Below are 18101 nucleotides of genomic sequence, written 5' to 3'. Positions count from 1 at the left end.
AGATAGGGTAAATTAGAGGTAAATTTTTTGAGATCCTTCAACTGTGAAAATGCTTTTATTTGGACTAAATACTTGATTGATGGGGATGGAAATCATTTTCTGTCACAGTTTTGAAGCCATTGCTTTATTGTCTTGTAGTTTACAGAGTTGCTGTTGAAAAGTATGAAGCCGTTCTGATTTTTGTACCTAGGGTTTCCCTTATCCCCTCTGAAGAAGCTTGGAAAATGATCTCTTCAAGGTGATATGCCTTGATGTGGGTTTGTTTTTATTCACCTTGCTGTGTAATTGGTGGGTACATTCAATCTGGGAATTCATTTTTTTTTTAGTTCCGGAAATTTCTTCCCTTTCATTTTTTTGATGTGATTTCTTTTCCTGGATCACATATTATTTGGATATTGGATTTCCTAGATTTCCTTGGATATTGGATTTCCATATCTTTTCTGTCTTTTTATCTGTGTGGTTTTTGTTTGTTTTTTTTTTGACCTACTGTCTGAGCAACTTCTTCAACTTTATCTTTTAACTCTTTTATTGTGGTTTTCATTTCAGGCACTATGATTTTAGTTTTCAGAAACTCTTTTATATTCTCTGAGTTTTTTTTCCCCACTTCTTTTTAAGAAATAATCTGTTCTGGGCCAGGTACGGTGGCTCATGCCTGTAATCTCAGCACTTTGGGAGGCTGAGGCAGGTGGATCATGAGGTCAGGAGATCTAGACCATCCTGGCTAACATGGTGAAACCCCGTCTCTACTAAGAATACAAAATTAAAAATTAGTCGAGCGTGGTGGTGGGCGCCTGTAGTCCCAGCCGCTGGGGAGGCTGAGGCAGGAGAATGGTGTGAACCCGGGAGGCGGAGCTTGCAGTGAGCCAAGATCATGCCACTGCACTTGAGCCTGGGCGACAGTGTGAGACTCCATCTCAAAAAAATAAATACATAAATAAAAAAGACTTAATCTGTTTTTATTCCATGCATGAAACATCTTCTCTTATGTTCGTTAGTATGTTAATGATAATTTTTAAAAACTTTCCTTTCTTCTGCGTAACCTCGTTCCAAACATTACTTTTTTTCTTTGTTTGAATTTCCGTCTTTCACATTAGCCATGTTCCTCATCTCTTCCATAGTCCCCGGTCCATGAGAGGGGAATAAGGAGCAGAGGGGTCACTCTAGGCTCATGGGGGAGGCTTGTTAACTGGAAACTTTCCTATAGGGTGATATGGTTGAACTTTTTAATTAGGGAAATGCCAAAAACCACATCTTTAGGTTTTTTTTCCCTCTTGGGCTTGTTAGATTCCCTTATGAAGACCTTATCTATCTGCATCCTGGAGGGCCAAGACCTAGCTGTCAACCGGGCGTGGTGGCTCATGCCTGTAATCCCAGCACTTTGGGAGGCCGAGGCAGGTGGATCGCCAGAGGTCAGGAGTTCTAGACCAGCCTGGCCAACATGGCAAAACTCCATCTCTACTAAAAATACAAAAATTAGCCTGGCATGGTGGTGGGCACCTGTAATCCCAGCTACTTGGGAGGCTGAGGCAGGAGAATCACTTGAACCCGGAAAGCAGAGGTTGCAGTGAGCCAGGATCACGCCATTGCATTCCAGCTTGCGTGGCAAGAGTGAAACTTCTCCTAAAAAAAAAAAACAAGACCTAACTGTCAGCATTCTGGGAGGGAAACAGGAGGTGAGGGAAAATAAGACTGGGACCTCAGTATGAGGCAGGCAAATGTTCAGTTCATCCCCTTATGTTTAGAACAGTTTCTGTGCCTGTTACTGTGCCTGGTATCTCTTGACTCCTGGAACCTTGTGTTTTACTCTCTCCAGAAAATAAACCTCCAGTCTTTTCCCAGGGTAGAGAAGAGACAGTCACTTGACTTCACAAAGATGGGAGGTGACTTGTGGGTCAAACTGCTTCTTAAACAGATTTAAAATTTTTCCTCTTTATTCCGGCCACCTGCCCCTCCTTATTTTCTATAGCCAGAGGTACCTGTTACTACCAGTTTCTTTTCTTGGAGGAATTCTGTGTGTAAAAAGGGTTGATCTCAGTTTTTTCTGTTGCCAGCTTAAGATTCAGTTTTCTGAGATACATTGAGTCATTTACTACTTCACCAATTTCTTTTTGGCTTCTAAGTTTTGTGCAGTCTCCTTTCCCAGTTCCATTGTCTATAGGTTTATGAATTAAAAAAAAAAAAAAACCAAAACTACTTTCTTTGCTTCTATGGGATTTTAGGAGGGGGGGGGAAATACATGCATATATTCAGACTTTTTACCTGAAGTTTGTTGATGGCTTCTGATTTTAAAGATAAGTCAGTTCTGGTGTTATAGGTCTAGTTTTCATTCCTTTGAACATTTGAACTTGTGGAGAATAAGGATTTAAAAGTCCTTCACGAGCTCATGCATTCTCAAATTCCTTATATGTTTAGTACACACCAAATAAATATTTATCAAATAAATGAAGAACTTAAGAGCTAACATAAGAGAAGGTATTGACGTTTACTGTCAAATTTTACCCTTAAAAAAACCTTATGAGGAAGGCAGGGCTCAGAGAGCTAAATGAGGTCACACAGCAGAAAGCAGCAAAACCATGATCTCAGCCACCATGAGCATGGTGAGCTGATGAAGACTTACTGCTAGAATTTATCAAAGACATTGTTAAAAGAAGATACATTAGTTTACTTCTTAAATGGAAATAGGACATATTGAAATATTGAATATACAAATAAGCAAAAGGTAGAAAATAAATAGTTCTACTGTCAATATTCTGGATAAGTAACTGTTGAAAATTTCATGAATATCTTTCACTTTTTTTATGCATATGAGTGTATAATATACAAAAATGGTGTGATATTGACATACTGCTTTAAAACTTGCCCCCTTTCAGCCTGGACTGCATAGCAAGATTCTGTCTCACTAAAAAAAAAAAAAAAAAAAAATTAGGTGTGGTGGTGCATGCCTGCATTTCCAGCTACTTAGGAGGCTAAGGCAGGAGGATTACTTTAGCCTGGGAGGTTAAGGCTGCAGTGAGCTATGATCTTGCCACTGCATTCTAGCCTGGGCAACAGAATGAGACTCTGTCTCAAAAAAAAAAAAAAAAAAAAAGGCTAAAATGTAACTGCCTATTTTCAATACTAACAATAAATTGTGAATACTTTTCCATGTTAAACATTTTTCTACAACATTGTGTTAATGATATACTGTAATTTATTTAAACAGTCAACAGTGTTAGCAGTAAACTTTCGTATAGTTTAGTTGTGGCCTCCATTTATCCTTCTGGATAAATTTCCAGAAGCAGGATTGCTGTATTAAAGGCTTCTAAGACATTTCAACATGATCTCCAGAAATATTATACCACTTTATACCTTCATTAGCTATAAGTGAATATTCATTCCTTCAAATGTTTCCAACATCAAGTATTTCCATTTTTAAAACTTTGCCAATTTAATAGCATTTTGCAGCATAGGCAACGTAGCAAGACCCCATCTCTACAAAAAATAAAAACAAAAATTAGCCAGGCATGGCGGCATGTACCTCTAGTTCTAGCTGTTTGGGAGCTTGAGGTGGGAGGATTTCTTGAGTCCAAGAGTTCAAGGTTACAGTAAGCTATGAACGTGCCACTGCACTCCAGCCTGGGTGACAGAGCGAGATCCTGTCTCTTAAAAAAAAAAAGAAAAAAAGGAAAGGAAGAATAGATTGTTACTTTGTCATCTGTCGTGTTTGTCAATGTATCTAATTAGTAGGGACATCTAAACCAAGCATCCATTTATGATAAATGAAAAAAACAAAAGTAATAGCTGGCAGTGTTTTCTCCAACCCTTCCTAGCTGATCTAACCAGTGATGCAGTTGATTTATATGTGAGAGCAATGAGAATGAATATGCTGCAAATGGTACTCTACTGTGCATGCTTTTTAATTTATTTGTAATTTGTTATTTAATAGTTTTTCTTTTAGGGCCTGAATGTTTGAGTCCAGGCTAACTTTTAAGTACAATTTAAGCTTTATTTTTACATTTTGTCATTACATATGAAATGTGCAATAAAAATGTACTATGTGTAAGGCTTGAAAGGTTTTCCGTGGCATTGAGGCTGTTCATCCAGGTGTTTAGACTGTTGTAGGGAATGCTTTTATTTCGAAAGCTAAATTGCCATAACTTTTTTTTCTTTTTTTAAATGTTTAATGTTACAGAAGCCAAGGCTGCCCCCAAAGATTGTTTCATTGAAGTGAATTCTAAAGGTGACAGATTTGGCAATTGTGGTTTCTCTGGCAATGAATACAAGAAGTGTGCCACTGGGTAAGTGGAGGTGCAGTCATAATGGAACATGAAAGATTATAAGATCCGTCATCTCTAGTATCTTTTTTTTTTTTTTTTTTTTTTGAGACGGAGTCTTGCTCTGTTGCCAGGCTGGAGTGCAGTGGCGTGATCTCGGCTCACTGCATCCTCTGCCTCCCGGGTTCAAGCGATTCCCCTGCCTCAGCCTCCTGAGTAGCTGGGACTACAGGCACATGCCACCACGCCTGGCTAATTTTTTGTATTTTAGTAGAGACGTGTTTTCACCATATTGGCCAGGATGGTCTCGATCTCCTGACCTTGTGACTTGTGATCCGCTCGCCTCAGCCTCCCAAAGTGCTGGGATTATAGGCGTTAGCCACCGTGCCTGGCCATCTCTAGTATCTTTTACGACTGCTCCCTGTGACCGCTGATTTTCTCCCCCTTAAATACCTAACTTTTCGAACATTTTACAATGCAAAGCTTCAGAGAGACTCTGGTGTTAGGAAAAGAACTGGTAACATAATTTGTCCCTTTAGACAGCAACTACAGTCTAGTGGTTTTTAGACTCTTATTTTGTTTATCCTTGATTTATAATAAGAACCCCAACTAAACACCGTTTTCATTTTACTTTCAATAAAAGATTATGTTACTAAGTCCCAAATAAAGGAACCTGCAGAATAAACTCTGAACTTCGTTATTTTTTTTCTAGCTTTGTGTAATTTCAAAATGATGAATTAAAACATTTTATATTTCTACAATTAACATTTGCTTTTTGTAAAACATTAATAATAAAACATTACAAAGGAGGAAAAAGTCATCTATAATCTCAATCCATGTATGTTCACTAATGTCAGTGGAATTATTTTCTTCTTCTCACTAACATTTTATATAATTGGAATTATTCTGTAATATTATGCATTGCTTCTACCCATTCTACCTCCTATGCTACCAGTTAGGCTAAGCAACTATAGTGAAACAGTGCTTGCTAAGAAGAAATAGCAACAAAGACCCCCAAGTCACTAAATCTGACAGTTGTTTTCAGGTCTTCATGCTGTAATACTTGACCTGTCAGTAGCATTCAATTATGCTGGCCATTTTTTCCTTCTTGAAGAAACCTCTTTTTTTTTGGTGATTGTGTAGAATATTCTTCTTCTCCCCCGACCCCATGTGATTTCGTTTACTTCTGTGGCTTCATTTGGCCCCCTCTGTGAGAAACTCCAGCCCTGCTGGCCTGCATGTGGCCTACGGCCATAGGTCTCTGCACCTGCTGTTCCCTCTGCTCGGCATGCTCTCTTTCCCCCTCTCAGCCTGCTCAGTTCTTCATCCTACAGATCTCAGGTGAAGTGTGGTTTCCCCACGGAAGACTTCTTCCACTTCCTCAGCAGGACCAGCTCTCCCTCTGACAGGTGTTCTTGATGCTGTTTGTTTCTTTTTCACAGAATTTGATATATTTTCATTATTTTTTAGTTCATAGTATTTTCTAATTTACACTGTGATTTTTTTCCTTTGACTCGTGTTGTTGAAAGCCTATTGCTTAATTCCCCAGTAGTTGGGAATATACTGGTTATCTATTTGGTTTTGATGTCTAGTTCAATTCCATTGAGAACACATTCTATATGATTTCACTTCTTTGGAATTTATTGAGATGTGCATTATTTAATTACACTTGGAACATTCATCCATACAGACTAATATATGGGTCTGCCCCTTAATACCAGACCAATATATGGTCTGTATAGGTAAATGTTCTATGTGTAATTGAAAGAAAAAGTATATTCTGCAGTTGTTAGAGATGTTATTCTATAAATGTCAAGTTAATAGTCTTATTCAAATCTTTCATATCTGTGGTGTATGTGTATTATATATGTTCCTTCAATTTCTGAGAGAGGTATATTGAAGTCTCCAGTTATGATTGTGGATTTGTCTGTTTATCTTTTTAGGTATGTAAATTTTTGCTGTATATCTTTTAAATTTGTTACTAGGTGCATACACTTTTAGGATTTTTATGCCCTCCTGATGACTTGGATGGCTTTAGCAAATTTATCATTAGCAAATTCTTTTCATTTCTGGAATATTCTTTTGAAGTATTTGTCAGTTTCATTAATTATGTGGCTCTTTTGTTATCACTCTTCCTCACCAAACTGTAAGGTTCAGTGATGCATTTTATCTTTTGCATTTAGCATAATGCCTGGAGGAAACATAATAAATGACTATTAAACATTGAATGAATGAAGGTACAGATGATATGGATGAAGAATGAATGGGTGGAGAATTAATATAACCGATTGAATGAACTGATTTAAAATCTAGGGATAAGTGGATTAATGCACACTTGGAAAGAATTTGCTAGACATTTATCATATTCTTGTCTTTAGCCTTGTCTGGTTTCATATTTTTATGAATATCTTGTTGAAAATAGCAACTATACTTATCAAACTTAAAAATTACTGAATAACTCATTTAGGAAGCATTTTATAATAGTAATATACAAACGATATAGGCATTAAGAATATACATTTGAAGTTAGACTCTTTGGATTTGAATCCTGGTTCAATCACTTAACGTCTCTGAGTCTTTGGACAAGTTACTTCACGTACATACCTCATTTTTCTGTTCTGTAAAATGGGGATAATAATGGCACCTGTTTCCAAGTGTTGTTTTGAACTGAATGAGTTAATGGGTGTTAGTACTAAGAGGAATATCTGGTTCATTGTCATGCTCATCATCATCATCACTATTTTTATTGTCATCTTCATTGTAGAATGTGTAAAATCTAGAAAAGTCTTTTCTACCCATTGAAACTACCAAAAACATCTAGAAACGTTTAAAGAAAGTATTCACATATGGTCCTACCATCCAGAGATACTCTCTTAAGTTTTTGTTATATTTCTTTTTTTTTTTTTTTTGAGACGGAGTCTCGCTCTGTCGCCGGGGCTGGAGCGCAGTGGCCGGATCTCAGCTCACTGCAAGCTCCGCCTCCCGGGTTTACGCCATTCTCCTGCCTCAGCCTCCTGTGTAGCTGGGACTACAGGCGCCCGCCACCTCGCCCGGCTAGTTTTTTGTATTTTTTTAGTAGAGACGGGGTTTCACCGTGTTCGCCAGGATGGTCTCGATCTCCTGACCTCGTGATCCGCCCGTCTCGGCCTCCCAAAGTGCTGGGATTACAGGCTTGAGCCACCGCGCCCGGCCTATATTTCTTTTTTATGTGTATATACATTTATAAACATAAGCCACATGTTTACTTTCACTAAAAGGGTCATCTTTTGGTACATAGATAATGTCATTTTTTCAAGCATTGTAAAAGATAAATTCCAAATATACTGAGGAGTAGAAAGAATAGTGTGATGAATACCAATATATCCCAGACCAAGATTGTTAATGCCTTATCATTATTTGCTTCATCAAGATTTTGCTGAACCATTTTAAATAAATTACAGACATGATACTTTACTCCTAAATTCCTTAGCATCCATCTTCAACAAATAAGGCCATTCACATGATCACATCACACCTAACAAAATGAATGATTTCCTAATATCATCTAGCATCTGATCAATATTAGTATTTCCATAAGTGTCCTCAAATTGTCTTTTATAGCTTGTATTTTTCAACATCAGGACTCACTCAAGGATCAAACATTGCCTTTAGTTGTTATGTCACTTAAGTCACTTTTAATCCAGAATACCTTTTAGACTGATTTTTTTTTTCTTTTCAGTGACTTTGATTTATGGAAATGTCTGGGCCAGTGGGCTCATGTTCTGGATTTGTTTTAGTTTCCTCTTGGTGTTGCTTAACTTAGTTTCTATCATCTGAATTTTCTTTAAATCAGAAGTTAAGCCCAAAATCTTTTTTTTTTTTTTTTTTTTTTTGAGTAGAGCCGCACTCTGTCGCCCAGGTTTGGAGTACAGTGGCATGATGTCGGCTTAGTGCAACCTCCATCTCCCAGGTTCAAGTGATTCTTGTGCCTCAGCCTCTGGAGTAGTTAGGACTACAGGCGTGCACCATCACACCTGGCTAATTTTTGTATTTTTAGTAGAGATGGGGTTTCACTATGTTGGCCAGGCTGGTCTCGAACTCCTGACTTCAAATGATCTGCTTGCCTTAGCCTCCCAGAGTGCTGGGATTAAAGGTGTGAGCCACTGTGCCTGGCCCTAAACCCAAAATCTTAATTGAATTCAGGTTAAATATTTTTGGCAAGAATGTTCATAAACAATGCGTTATATCAAGGAGTCACTTAGTGCTGAGTAGTCTTATTAATATTAGTGATAGTCAGTGGCAATGACCAGATCTTACTATTGTGGAGTTATGCTTTTTAAAATTGCAGCTGTCAGGTAATATGTGGAGTGATGATTTTGTGCCATGTAAATATCCAGTTCCTGACCAGTGTTTCACTTTATGGATGATCCTTGCATGAAGCAGTTATTTTACTGAGGGTTGTAACTGAATTTTCTTTTCTGTTAGTATTATTCAACAGTGAACATCTCTTCTTAGTTTTGTTAGCTGTTTACATTTCTTATTTTATGAGCTGCCTGTTTACATCTTTGCTAATTTTTCTGTTGAAGTGATTTTCTTTGTCTTAATGATTTGTAACAGCTTTTTATATTGTAAGAGTATTTTCCTTTACTCTTTAATGTATCACCAAGCCTATGTATGAAATACTGAGTATATCATAGCAATGTGAATTTTGGTAGGCTCCAACAGATCTTAACTGAGGTCTACTTTATGCCACACTTTGATTTTGAGGTTTTCATATCTAATTTCATCTAATTATGTGAGATAGGCTTCATTTATCTCATTTTTTTTCAGCTGAAGAAACTGAAGCTCAGAAAATTTAAACACTTCTCTCAGGTCAGCTAGCAAATAAATGGTGACTTAAGAATAAATGTAAAGTTGGGACAAAATTATTAACTCTTAAATGCAGGATGAAGGAAAGATGAAGACTTAATAGCAGCACATGCAAAAATTAGGAATTTTAGTTAGTGATATATTCAAGGACATCAATAATATAATGTAGTTATAAAAGCTATTGTAATTTTGAACTTAATAGAAGTACAGTATCTAGAATAAACAAGAGCTCCATTTTTTTCTTTGCTCACCAGGCTGTCACTGAAATTTCATGCTCCATTCTGAGCACTATGCTTCAAGAGGCAGTGAGGCAAACTGGAACATATTTAGGAGGGAGCGTCCTTGTTGCATGAAAAGTGATTGTAGGATAGTGACCTGGTGAAGTAAGTATTTAGGAGCTGCATAATAATTATCCTAAAATAGCTGCTGTGTGAAAGAAGGAAAAGATATCTATGTAGTCTCATGGGGAAGATCTGGGACCAATGAGGAGAAATGTTTTGCAGAGGTAGATTTTTACCTAATAAGCAAAAGAACATGATGGGAACTAGAATGGGCAGTTTCAGGAGGGTGTAAGTTAGAGATATTGGGAAAAAATATCCTATGATGACTGGGCAGTGATATCATAGAGAAGACTCAGATGTAGAGTAGGTGCTTGGATCAGATGACAATCAGTTAAACAGGAAATCTCAGTACAGCATCATAAGAGTTATTGACCTAGAGTGTTATGAAAGGATATAGGAAGGGCATTTAATTCACACAGCCTTGGCAATAAGAATTATGGTCAGGGAAGCCTTCATAGAGTTCCGATATTTAATTAATGAATTCACGAGTTAATGAATCGATTCTTTAAATAAGTAACCAAGAGTTAGCCAGGCAAAGAGGGGTGGAATCCTTTCGTAGTTATTTTGCATTATAAAATCTAATTTCTGCTTTATCATAACTCTGTAAGAAGACATAATTGAATTTTGATACTGCTATATTATTTTCTGTATAATAGAATTTATAAAATTATACTTAGAAACAACTTTATTAGACTTTTGAGCTCTAGACAGACAGTGAAGAAGATTAAGTGTGGTAAAAGAAGCAGCATCAGCACCAGCTGGTACCCTAATTTGCATCTTAGCATCCACTTAACTCTTTTTCCCCCTTTTCTGCCATACTGAAAGAGAGCTACTTTGACCTCTTTCGCTCTCATACACTTTCTTTGTTAAGATTCCCTCCATAGCAGCAAGCTCTGTCCATATGCAAATATATAAATTTCTTCTTTTGTTGTATATACTGGATGCATTTTATGTTGCATTATTTCTCTCTCTTTATAGGAATGCTTTGTGTGGAAAGCTTCAGTGTGAGAATGTACAAGAGATACCTGTATTTGGAATTGTGCCTGCTATTATTCAAACACCCAGTCGAGGCACCAAATGTTGGGGTGTGGATTTCCAACTAGGATCAGACGTTCCAGATCCTGGGATGGTTAACGAAGGCACAAAATGTGGTGCTGATAAGGTAATCAAAATATTTTTTATTTACAAAGTAAAATGAAAAAAGTTAAAAAAATTATACATAGTAAATGGTTGCTCTTTTCTGATTGTAAAAGTAATCTAAATTCATTATAGAAATTTTAGAAAATACAAAGCCACCAAAAGAAAGTTAAGAACTATAATTCTGTCATCCACATTTCTTTACTGGGGTCAGATAACCAGTGTTTTCCACTTTGAAATATACTGTGCATGGTTCCCTCCCCTACTGATATGCTACAATTTATTAGCCAGTTTGCTATTATTGGGACACTTTGGCGATGTCCTGAATTTCAGGGTGTGTGTCTGTGTGTGTTTCTGTACTAGAAATGTCACGGACATGTTCCTAACCACCCGAACTCTGCTGTTTGAATTAGATACAAGGCCAGAGTCAGTCAGCCCATGACTTATTACTAGTGGTTTCATATGAGAAGATGCCCTGGACCAAATTCCTTTTTCTGGAGAATATAAAATTAAGGAGGGTAATTAAGAGTGTGGGCAGAAACTGTAAAAATTCTTTGAGAGATGCTATGAAGTAGGAGCTGGGGTAGAAGGGATGTGGCAACCTTAAGCCTTATACAAGAGATATGAGGGGGCAGGATTGTTGAGTAAGTTGAAGAAACCAACTCAGAGGAGAGAGAGAAGGAGGATATATATTTGATTATGTAGCCCATGAAAAAGAAAAGTGGGTGAACCTTCAGGTTACTTCACTTTCTCCCAAGTTTTCAGTTCCAATTCTGTTTCTCACTACTTTTTACAAGAAGATCCATATATTTTTGGGCCTGTCCTTGCAACTAAGTAAACTTGATTGTTGCAGTTGTTATAAACAACGATAAGAGATATATACATTTAAATTTTGATAGAAAGTACAATTTTCCTTTCAATAAGGTGGTAACAATCTATATCCCATCCTAGGCAACAGAATAAGACTCTGTCTCAAGAAAACAAAAACAAAAACAAAAACAAATTGTGCTGAAAGGCTCATGACAAAAACAACTCTGACACGCTCTTATCTAATCTGCCAGTCTAGACGCCTAAAGGCAACTGCGATTACTTCTGTTAATTACCTCCCTATTTCAAATTAGGGCCAGGCACGGTAGCTCATGCCAGTAATCCCAGCACTTTGGGAGGCTGAGGTGGGTGGATCACTTGAAGTCAGGAGTTTGAGACTAGCCTGACCAACATGGTGAAACCTTGTCTCTGCAGAAAATACAAAAACTAATCAGCGCGGTGGTGCATGCCTGTAGTCCTAGCTATTCAGGAGGCTGAGACAGGAGAATCGCTTGAACCTGGGAGGCACAGGTTGCAGTGAGCCGATATTGTGCCACTGTACTCTAGCCTGGGCAGCAAAGTGAGACTCCCATCTAAAAATAAAATAGAATAAAATAAAATAGCATGCTATTTCTAGATTTATCTATTTTAGACATTATCCACTAGTTTTATTTTTGATAGATAAGAATTCAATTTTCTTATGCAACTCCCAGTTTCCCTGCTCTACCTTTTCAAAATAAGTGCTTAATATTTATGTAATTAATATTGAGGTGTTATTGAGTCAGTCCACAATAGCTCAGTGTACACTGGGCATACTCCAGACGAGGTGAGAGAAAACAGGGGAGGCTAAACAACTGGAGATCAAAGGATCATTTTTATTAGGAAGAAAGCATATAACATGACTTAAGTACATAGCAAAAATGGGCTTCCTCATGCTGCCCTACGCAATTAAACTTACCTGTCCAGCCTTACCTGCGAAGTTTAATTGCATGGTTGAAAGGGCAGACCAGAATGCACCCTTTTTGCCACCTCAGCTTACTACTACCTGGTACCGCAGGTGTAACCAGCATGCCTGGCTAATTTTTTTTATTTTTCTGTAGAGACAGGATCTCACTATGTTGCCCAGGCTGGTCTTCAGCTCCTGGGCTCAAGTGATCCTCCCTCCTCAGCCTGCCAAAGTGCTGGGATTACAGGTGTGAGCCACTGCACCTAGCTGGGCATCTTTCCATGTCTTTATTAGATCCATGTATTTTTTTCTGAGAAGTTCATATTGGTATCTTTTTGTTTTTCTGTTAGATTGTCATTTTTTAAGGCTTCTCATATGTGAAGAATGTTAACTGTCAGTCAGTTATATCTGTGTAAATATGATCAACAATTTGACATGAGCCTATTTTAAAATATCTTTTTTTTTTTTTTTTTTTTTTTTTCTGGTGCCTCACTGTGTCACCCAGGCTGGAGTGCAGTGGTGCAATCTCAGTGCAACCTCCGCCTCCCAGGCTCAAGTGATTCTTGTGCCTCAGCCTCCCCAGTAGCTGGGATTACAGGCATCTGCCACCATGCCTGGCTAATTTGTGTATTTTTAGTAGAGACGGAGTTTCACCATGTTGGCCAGACCGGTCTTGAATTCCTAACCTCAAGTGATCTGTCTGCCTCGGCCTCCAAAAGTGTTGGGATTACAGGCATGAGCCATGGCGTTCGGCCTTAAAATATCATGAAATTATATCAGTCTTATCTGTTTTGTCTTGGTTTCATGTCATGTTTAGAAAAACTTTTTGTATCTCAGTATAATATAAATATCTGGCTTTTATTGGCACAATTTATTAACATTTCATCCTATTTCTCTGATCTTATTGCTGCTGTTAAATATTTTCTTGATTTTTCTACTTGATCTTCCTCTCTTGCAGTATTACACAAATTATTTATTTGTGTGGGGTGTGTGTATGTGTGCACACACACTTTGGTAGTTATATGTCTTTCTATTCTGCTTGTTTACTTAATAACAAGAAAAGCACATCAATATATTTTTCTCAAAGTTGTCAGGATTAAAAATAGTATCTACTGATTGTTTCGGTGTAAGCTATACCACTTTTACTTCCAAACCCCCATGTCCCAATTTTTATTTGGTAGGAAAAACATTGGCTTTAGATTCCAGGTTATTTTTAACGTACATCAATGTATTTTTAAGACCTTTTGTCTTTCTGGATTTTATTGCTAACTGCATAGTTTTTTAGCTATGACAATAATATTTATGTACAAGAAAGGATAGCAAGTGGTTGGCGTGTGTACCTGGACTGATACACCTTGACCCAAACTGACACGCCGTTGAAACCATATACCACATGTTCTGTACAGCTGTAACTTTGTAACTGTTGGTTTAATTTATGAGTCTAACACCTGAGTTTTCACACAGCAGCTAGGATCCTATCCCTTCTGGTATGTACCAAAACCTAGACTGGACAGTTTGAGCAGACTGACAGCTTGGTTGGTACTTCTTCAGATCTGTATTCTTTATATATTTATTCAACATTTATTTCCAGGAAAAGCTAAACATGGGGTAGGGGAAAAAGTGGAAAAGAAGAACTCCTCACTTTCGTTTTTATTGTCCCAGGTAGTTCAACTTTGCTCCCCACTTGCATCCTGAAATCAGTAAACCAGAAGTCTTATAGTCAACTTTGCTTTACTTTGATGTGTGGTGGTTGGTGGTGGTGGCCATGGGTGGTAGGGGGAGTGGTGGTAGTATGTGAGAGGATGGTCTTACCTTCCCACTGTGAGAGTTTTTTGTTTTTGTGAGGCAGGGTCTTGCTCTTTCACCCAGGCTGGAGTGCAGTGGTATGATCTTGGCTCATTGCAACCTCCGTCTCCTGGTTTCAAACGATTCTCCTGCCTCCCAAGTAGCTGGGATTACAGGCATGCACCACCATGCCCGGCTAATTTTTGTGGTTTTAGTAGAGATGGGGTTTCACCATGTTGGCCAGGCTGGTCTTGAACTCCTGGCCTCAAGTGATTCACCCACCTCGGCCTCCCAAAGTGCTGGGGTTACAGGCATGAACCACTGCACCCAGTCCCCACTGTGAGAGTTTTTGAGTGTATTCGTTTCAGTTTGACTTTTCCCATTCCGCAAGGTAAACACTGCCAATCAGAACACCCTTTCTCCGGAGGACTTGGAATTTTCCTGTGCCTTAAAGTAAATCTGCCGGTTATTAACACATTTCATCTTATTTAACTCTTCAGGTGTCCACTGTGAATCAGTTATTGACAGGAAAATCTTCTTTTAACTGGCAGGGAAACTCTTGGTAAATATCTCCTCTAAAGACTTACGGATACAAGAAAACAGTATTTTGAAATCTTTATTCAGGAGTAGTGCATGGCTAGAGGACAGATGAGGAGTGACTTACTGTAGAATCTTCTGTAATTTTGGAATTTCTAATCATTTGAGTATATGTCCTATTTAAAAATTAATGGACAATTGGAGGAAACAGTGTTTGGAGATCTTCTGACTTAAAAGTACAATTCTGTTTAAACCTGTGTATTTTTTAGAGTGGTAAGGCTGTCAATATTTCATTGTATGTTTGTTCTCTAATTGTTCTTTATTTCATTTGAGCATTTAAATATTCTGATCTTGTACACAAGATCAGTTGGTTAGTTACCTAATAAAATTTTACAATAGCACTCAACAGTCTTTTAAAAAGTCTTCTTTTTTTCCTCTAACATCACAACAGAGCAGTTTTCACAAAGATGTCAACTAAAAAATTTCTAAAATGTTTTAGCAGATTTCTTTAGATCTTAGGTTTAATATTTTTTCTGAGTTAATGTTTTTTATCTCTCAGTATTTAGGATTCATTTCTATTTCATATCTCATCATATGAACTAGAATTTCTTGAACCATATAAGATTATGACTTATTTTCAATATTGCTTTTAATAGAAGTATCTAATCAGGGTACTAGAAAACAGATTTTATCTTGTCAACAAAGTACGCTTTTATTTTTGAAAGAATTTTAAAAATTAAAATAAGTTTTAAATATCAGTTGTCCTTTTGATATCTGTCACAGTAAACAACACTTTATGAGAGGTATAATGGAAATAGATCTTCTGTCCTTGAATCTTCCTTCTAGTCCTGGGCTTAACTGTATCTGGTTACTTTTGATTTGAAAAAGTCCATTTGTGAATATTTTATTTAGGATCTTCACATCTATATTCACATGGAAGGATAGATAATAGTTTTATCTTTGTTTTTGGTCTTTATGTCATCTTTGTGTTTTTTGATAATTAATTTTGTGTCAGTTAATTAATGCTACTTATTTTTCTGCATTTTCAAAAATATAATATGGGAATTAATGGTTCCTTGAAAGTTTGAAAGAATTCTGCAATGAAGTAATCTGTACCCAGGTCTTTTTTTCTGGGTACTTTTAAATTAATATGGTCAGTCTTTCTTTACTTAGTTCTTTTTTTTTTTTTTTTTCCAGATTTGTAGAAACTTCCAGTGTGTAGATGCTTCTGTTCTGAATTATGACTGTGATATTCAGAAAAAGTGTCATGGACATGGGGTAGGTAATATTTTCTTTTGGTTTGTTCCTGAATGTCGTGCTAAATAATGAGAAATCTCAGAGGGGACTAGATGAGAATTCCCAGGATTTTCAGATATTGGGGAATTTTGATTCCTGATACATTTTTCATTCTTAAACAGTGTCAGTAAGCTTGTATGAATTTAGTCCTTTCTCTTGGTTTCCATTCTTGAGTTGATGATACAGAGCAACATTCACAATTAACAAAAGTGGTATTTTGATTGTTTTGAAGGTATGTAATAGCAATAAGAATTGTCACTGTGAAAATGGCTGGGCTCCCCCAAATTGTGAGACTAAAGGATACGGAGGAAGTGTGGACAGTGGACCTACATACAATGGCAAGTAATATAGAAGAAAATTAGTGTGATCTCCCAGTGGCCCAAGGCATAAATTGGGCATCCTTGTACCTCTCCCTCATTTCCCACATCAGTTATACATTTAATTATGTTGATTCAGCCTCCTAAATTCCTTTTGACTGTTTCCATTTTTCTCATCCCCATTTATTACTTTCAATTTCTTGCCTGGACATACATCATAGCCTCTTATGTAGGCTCCCTATTTTTCATCTTGCTTCCTTTAATCCATGTTTCACTCCACATTACAGTTTTAGTGTTTTCCTTCAAGAATTCAGTTTTGATTTTGTCAGCGTCTTGCTTTAATTCAGTGTGTTTGCATTGCTACTAGAATGAAGTCCACAACTCCTTAACATGGCTTAAATGCCCTGCATGACTTGCCCCAGCTTACCTTTCCAGCCTCATTTCACTGTGCTGAAGACATATTGTAACTTCTTTGATTTCCTGTACTAGACTACTATCTTTTACCTGTGGGCTTTCATACCATATTATTTTCACGTTGTTGGCACTTGGCTAATTGCTATTTAGGCTTCAGATTATACCTCATTTTCTAAAGGAAGTTTCCCCTGGCTGCTTAAATCTGAATTATCATTCCCTTCTATTGCTTTTCTAGTACTGTTAGCACTATCTGTTAGCACTAATTACTATGCTAATTACTGATTTGCCTTTTAAAATTCCCTGATAGACCATGAGCTCCCAGTTTACCGGTATCTTTCTAGTGACATCATATGCTTTTTTTCTCTTGGGTAACTACCAGCTAGAATGACTAGTCATATAGTAGATATATGTTAAGCTTTTAAAGAAACTGCTAAACTGTTTCCCAATGTGGCTGTACCAGTTTACATCCTCACTAGCTGTATATGAATGAGAGCTCCAATTTCCCCACATCCTCTCTAAGCTTTGCTATTGTCAGTCTTTTTAATTTTAGCCATTCCGGTAGGTATGTAGTGGTATTTCAATGTGGTTTTAATTTGCATTTCTCTAATTACTAATGATGTTGAACATCTTTTCTTGTACTTATTTGCCATCTACATATCTTCTTTGGTTATGTGTCTGTTTAAATCTTTTTTCCAGTTTTTAATGGGTTGTCTTAATGAGTTTTGAAAGTTCTTTGCATGTCACTGATTCAAATATTCAAGTGCTTTATGAAATATGCCTTGTATATATTTTCTCTTAGTCTGCTTACTTTGGGTTTCATTTGTTCTTTTTCTAGTTTCTCAAGGTAGAGAATGAGGTCATCTTTTTCTTTTCTGATACAGGCATTTTATTGCTATCAGTTTTCCTCTAATTCATCACAGAAATTTTGACATGTTATACCTCCATGTTCATTCAGTTCTGAATACCTTCTAATATGCTTTTATTTTTTTCTTTGACTTACAGGTTATTTAGATATGTGCTATTTCTTTTGAAGTATCTGTGGATTTTTTAGTTATCTTAATGTTACTGATTTAAATTTTATTTTACTGTAGCAAGATAACTTACTGTATATGACTTGAATCCTTTTATTTTTTTAAACTTATCTTGTAGCCCAGAATGTGGTTTACTATTACGTATTCTACTATTCTTTGGTGGAATATTCTGTAAGTTATTAGTTCATGTCAGTTAATAGGTAGTCAGATCTTTCATATCCTTACTGATTTTCTGGTCTACTTACTCTGTCAGTTATTGAGAGGAATATTGAGTTCTTTGGCTATAACTGCCAATTTGCCTATTTCTCCTAATAGTTCTATCAATTTTTGCTTTATTTATTATGATGCTCTGTTATTAGGTGCCTAAACACTTAGAATTATTCTATCCT

At 36.9% G+C, this 18101-nt stretch overlaps 1 protein-coding gene across 1 annotated transcript in view; it reads left to right on the top strand.

Moving 5' to 3' along the window:
* Positions 1-18101, top strand: part of LOC105476623 (ADAM metallopeptidase domain 9) — a 113246-nt gene that overhangs the window by 75809 nt on the left and 19336 nt on the right. The window contains exons 15-18 of the mRNA XM_071068356.1: positions 4172-4277; positions 10421-10604; positions 15852-15932; positions 16183-16288. Of these exons, the coding sequence (XP_070924457.1) occupies positions 4172-4277; positions 10421-10604; positions 15852-15932; positions 16183-16288 (477 nt within the window). The remainder of the gene's footprint in view (positions 1-4171; positions 4278-10420; positions 10605-15851; positions 15933-16182; positions 16289-18101) is intronic.

The sequence above is a fragment of the Macaca nemestrina genome, chromosome 8 (assembly GCF_043159975.1).
Source record: "Macaca nemestrina isolate mMacNem1 chromosome 8, mMacNem.hap1, whole genome shotgun sequence".
In the NCBI taxonomy this organism is placed as follows: domain Eukaryota; kingdom Metazoa; phylum Chordata; class Mammalia; order Primates; family Cercopithecidae; genus Macaca; species Macaca nemestrina.
The sequence above is the reverse complement of the archived record's forward strand: the minus strand, read 5'-3'. Positions and strand labels throughout refer to the sequence as shown.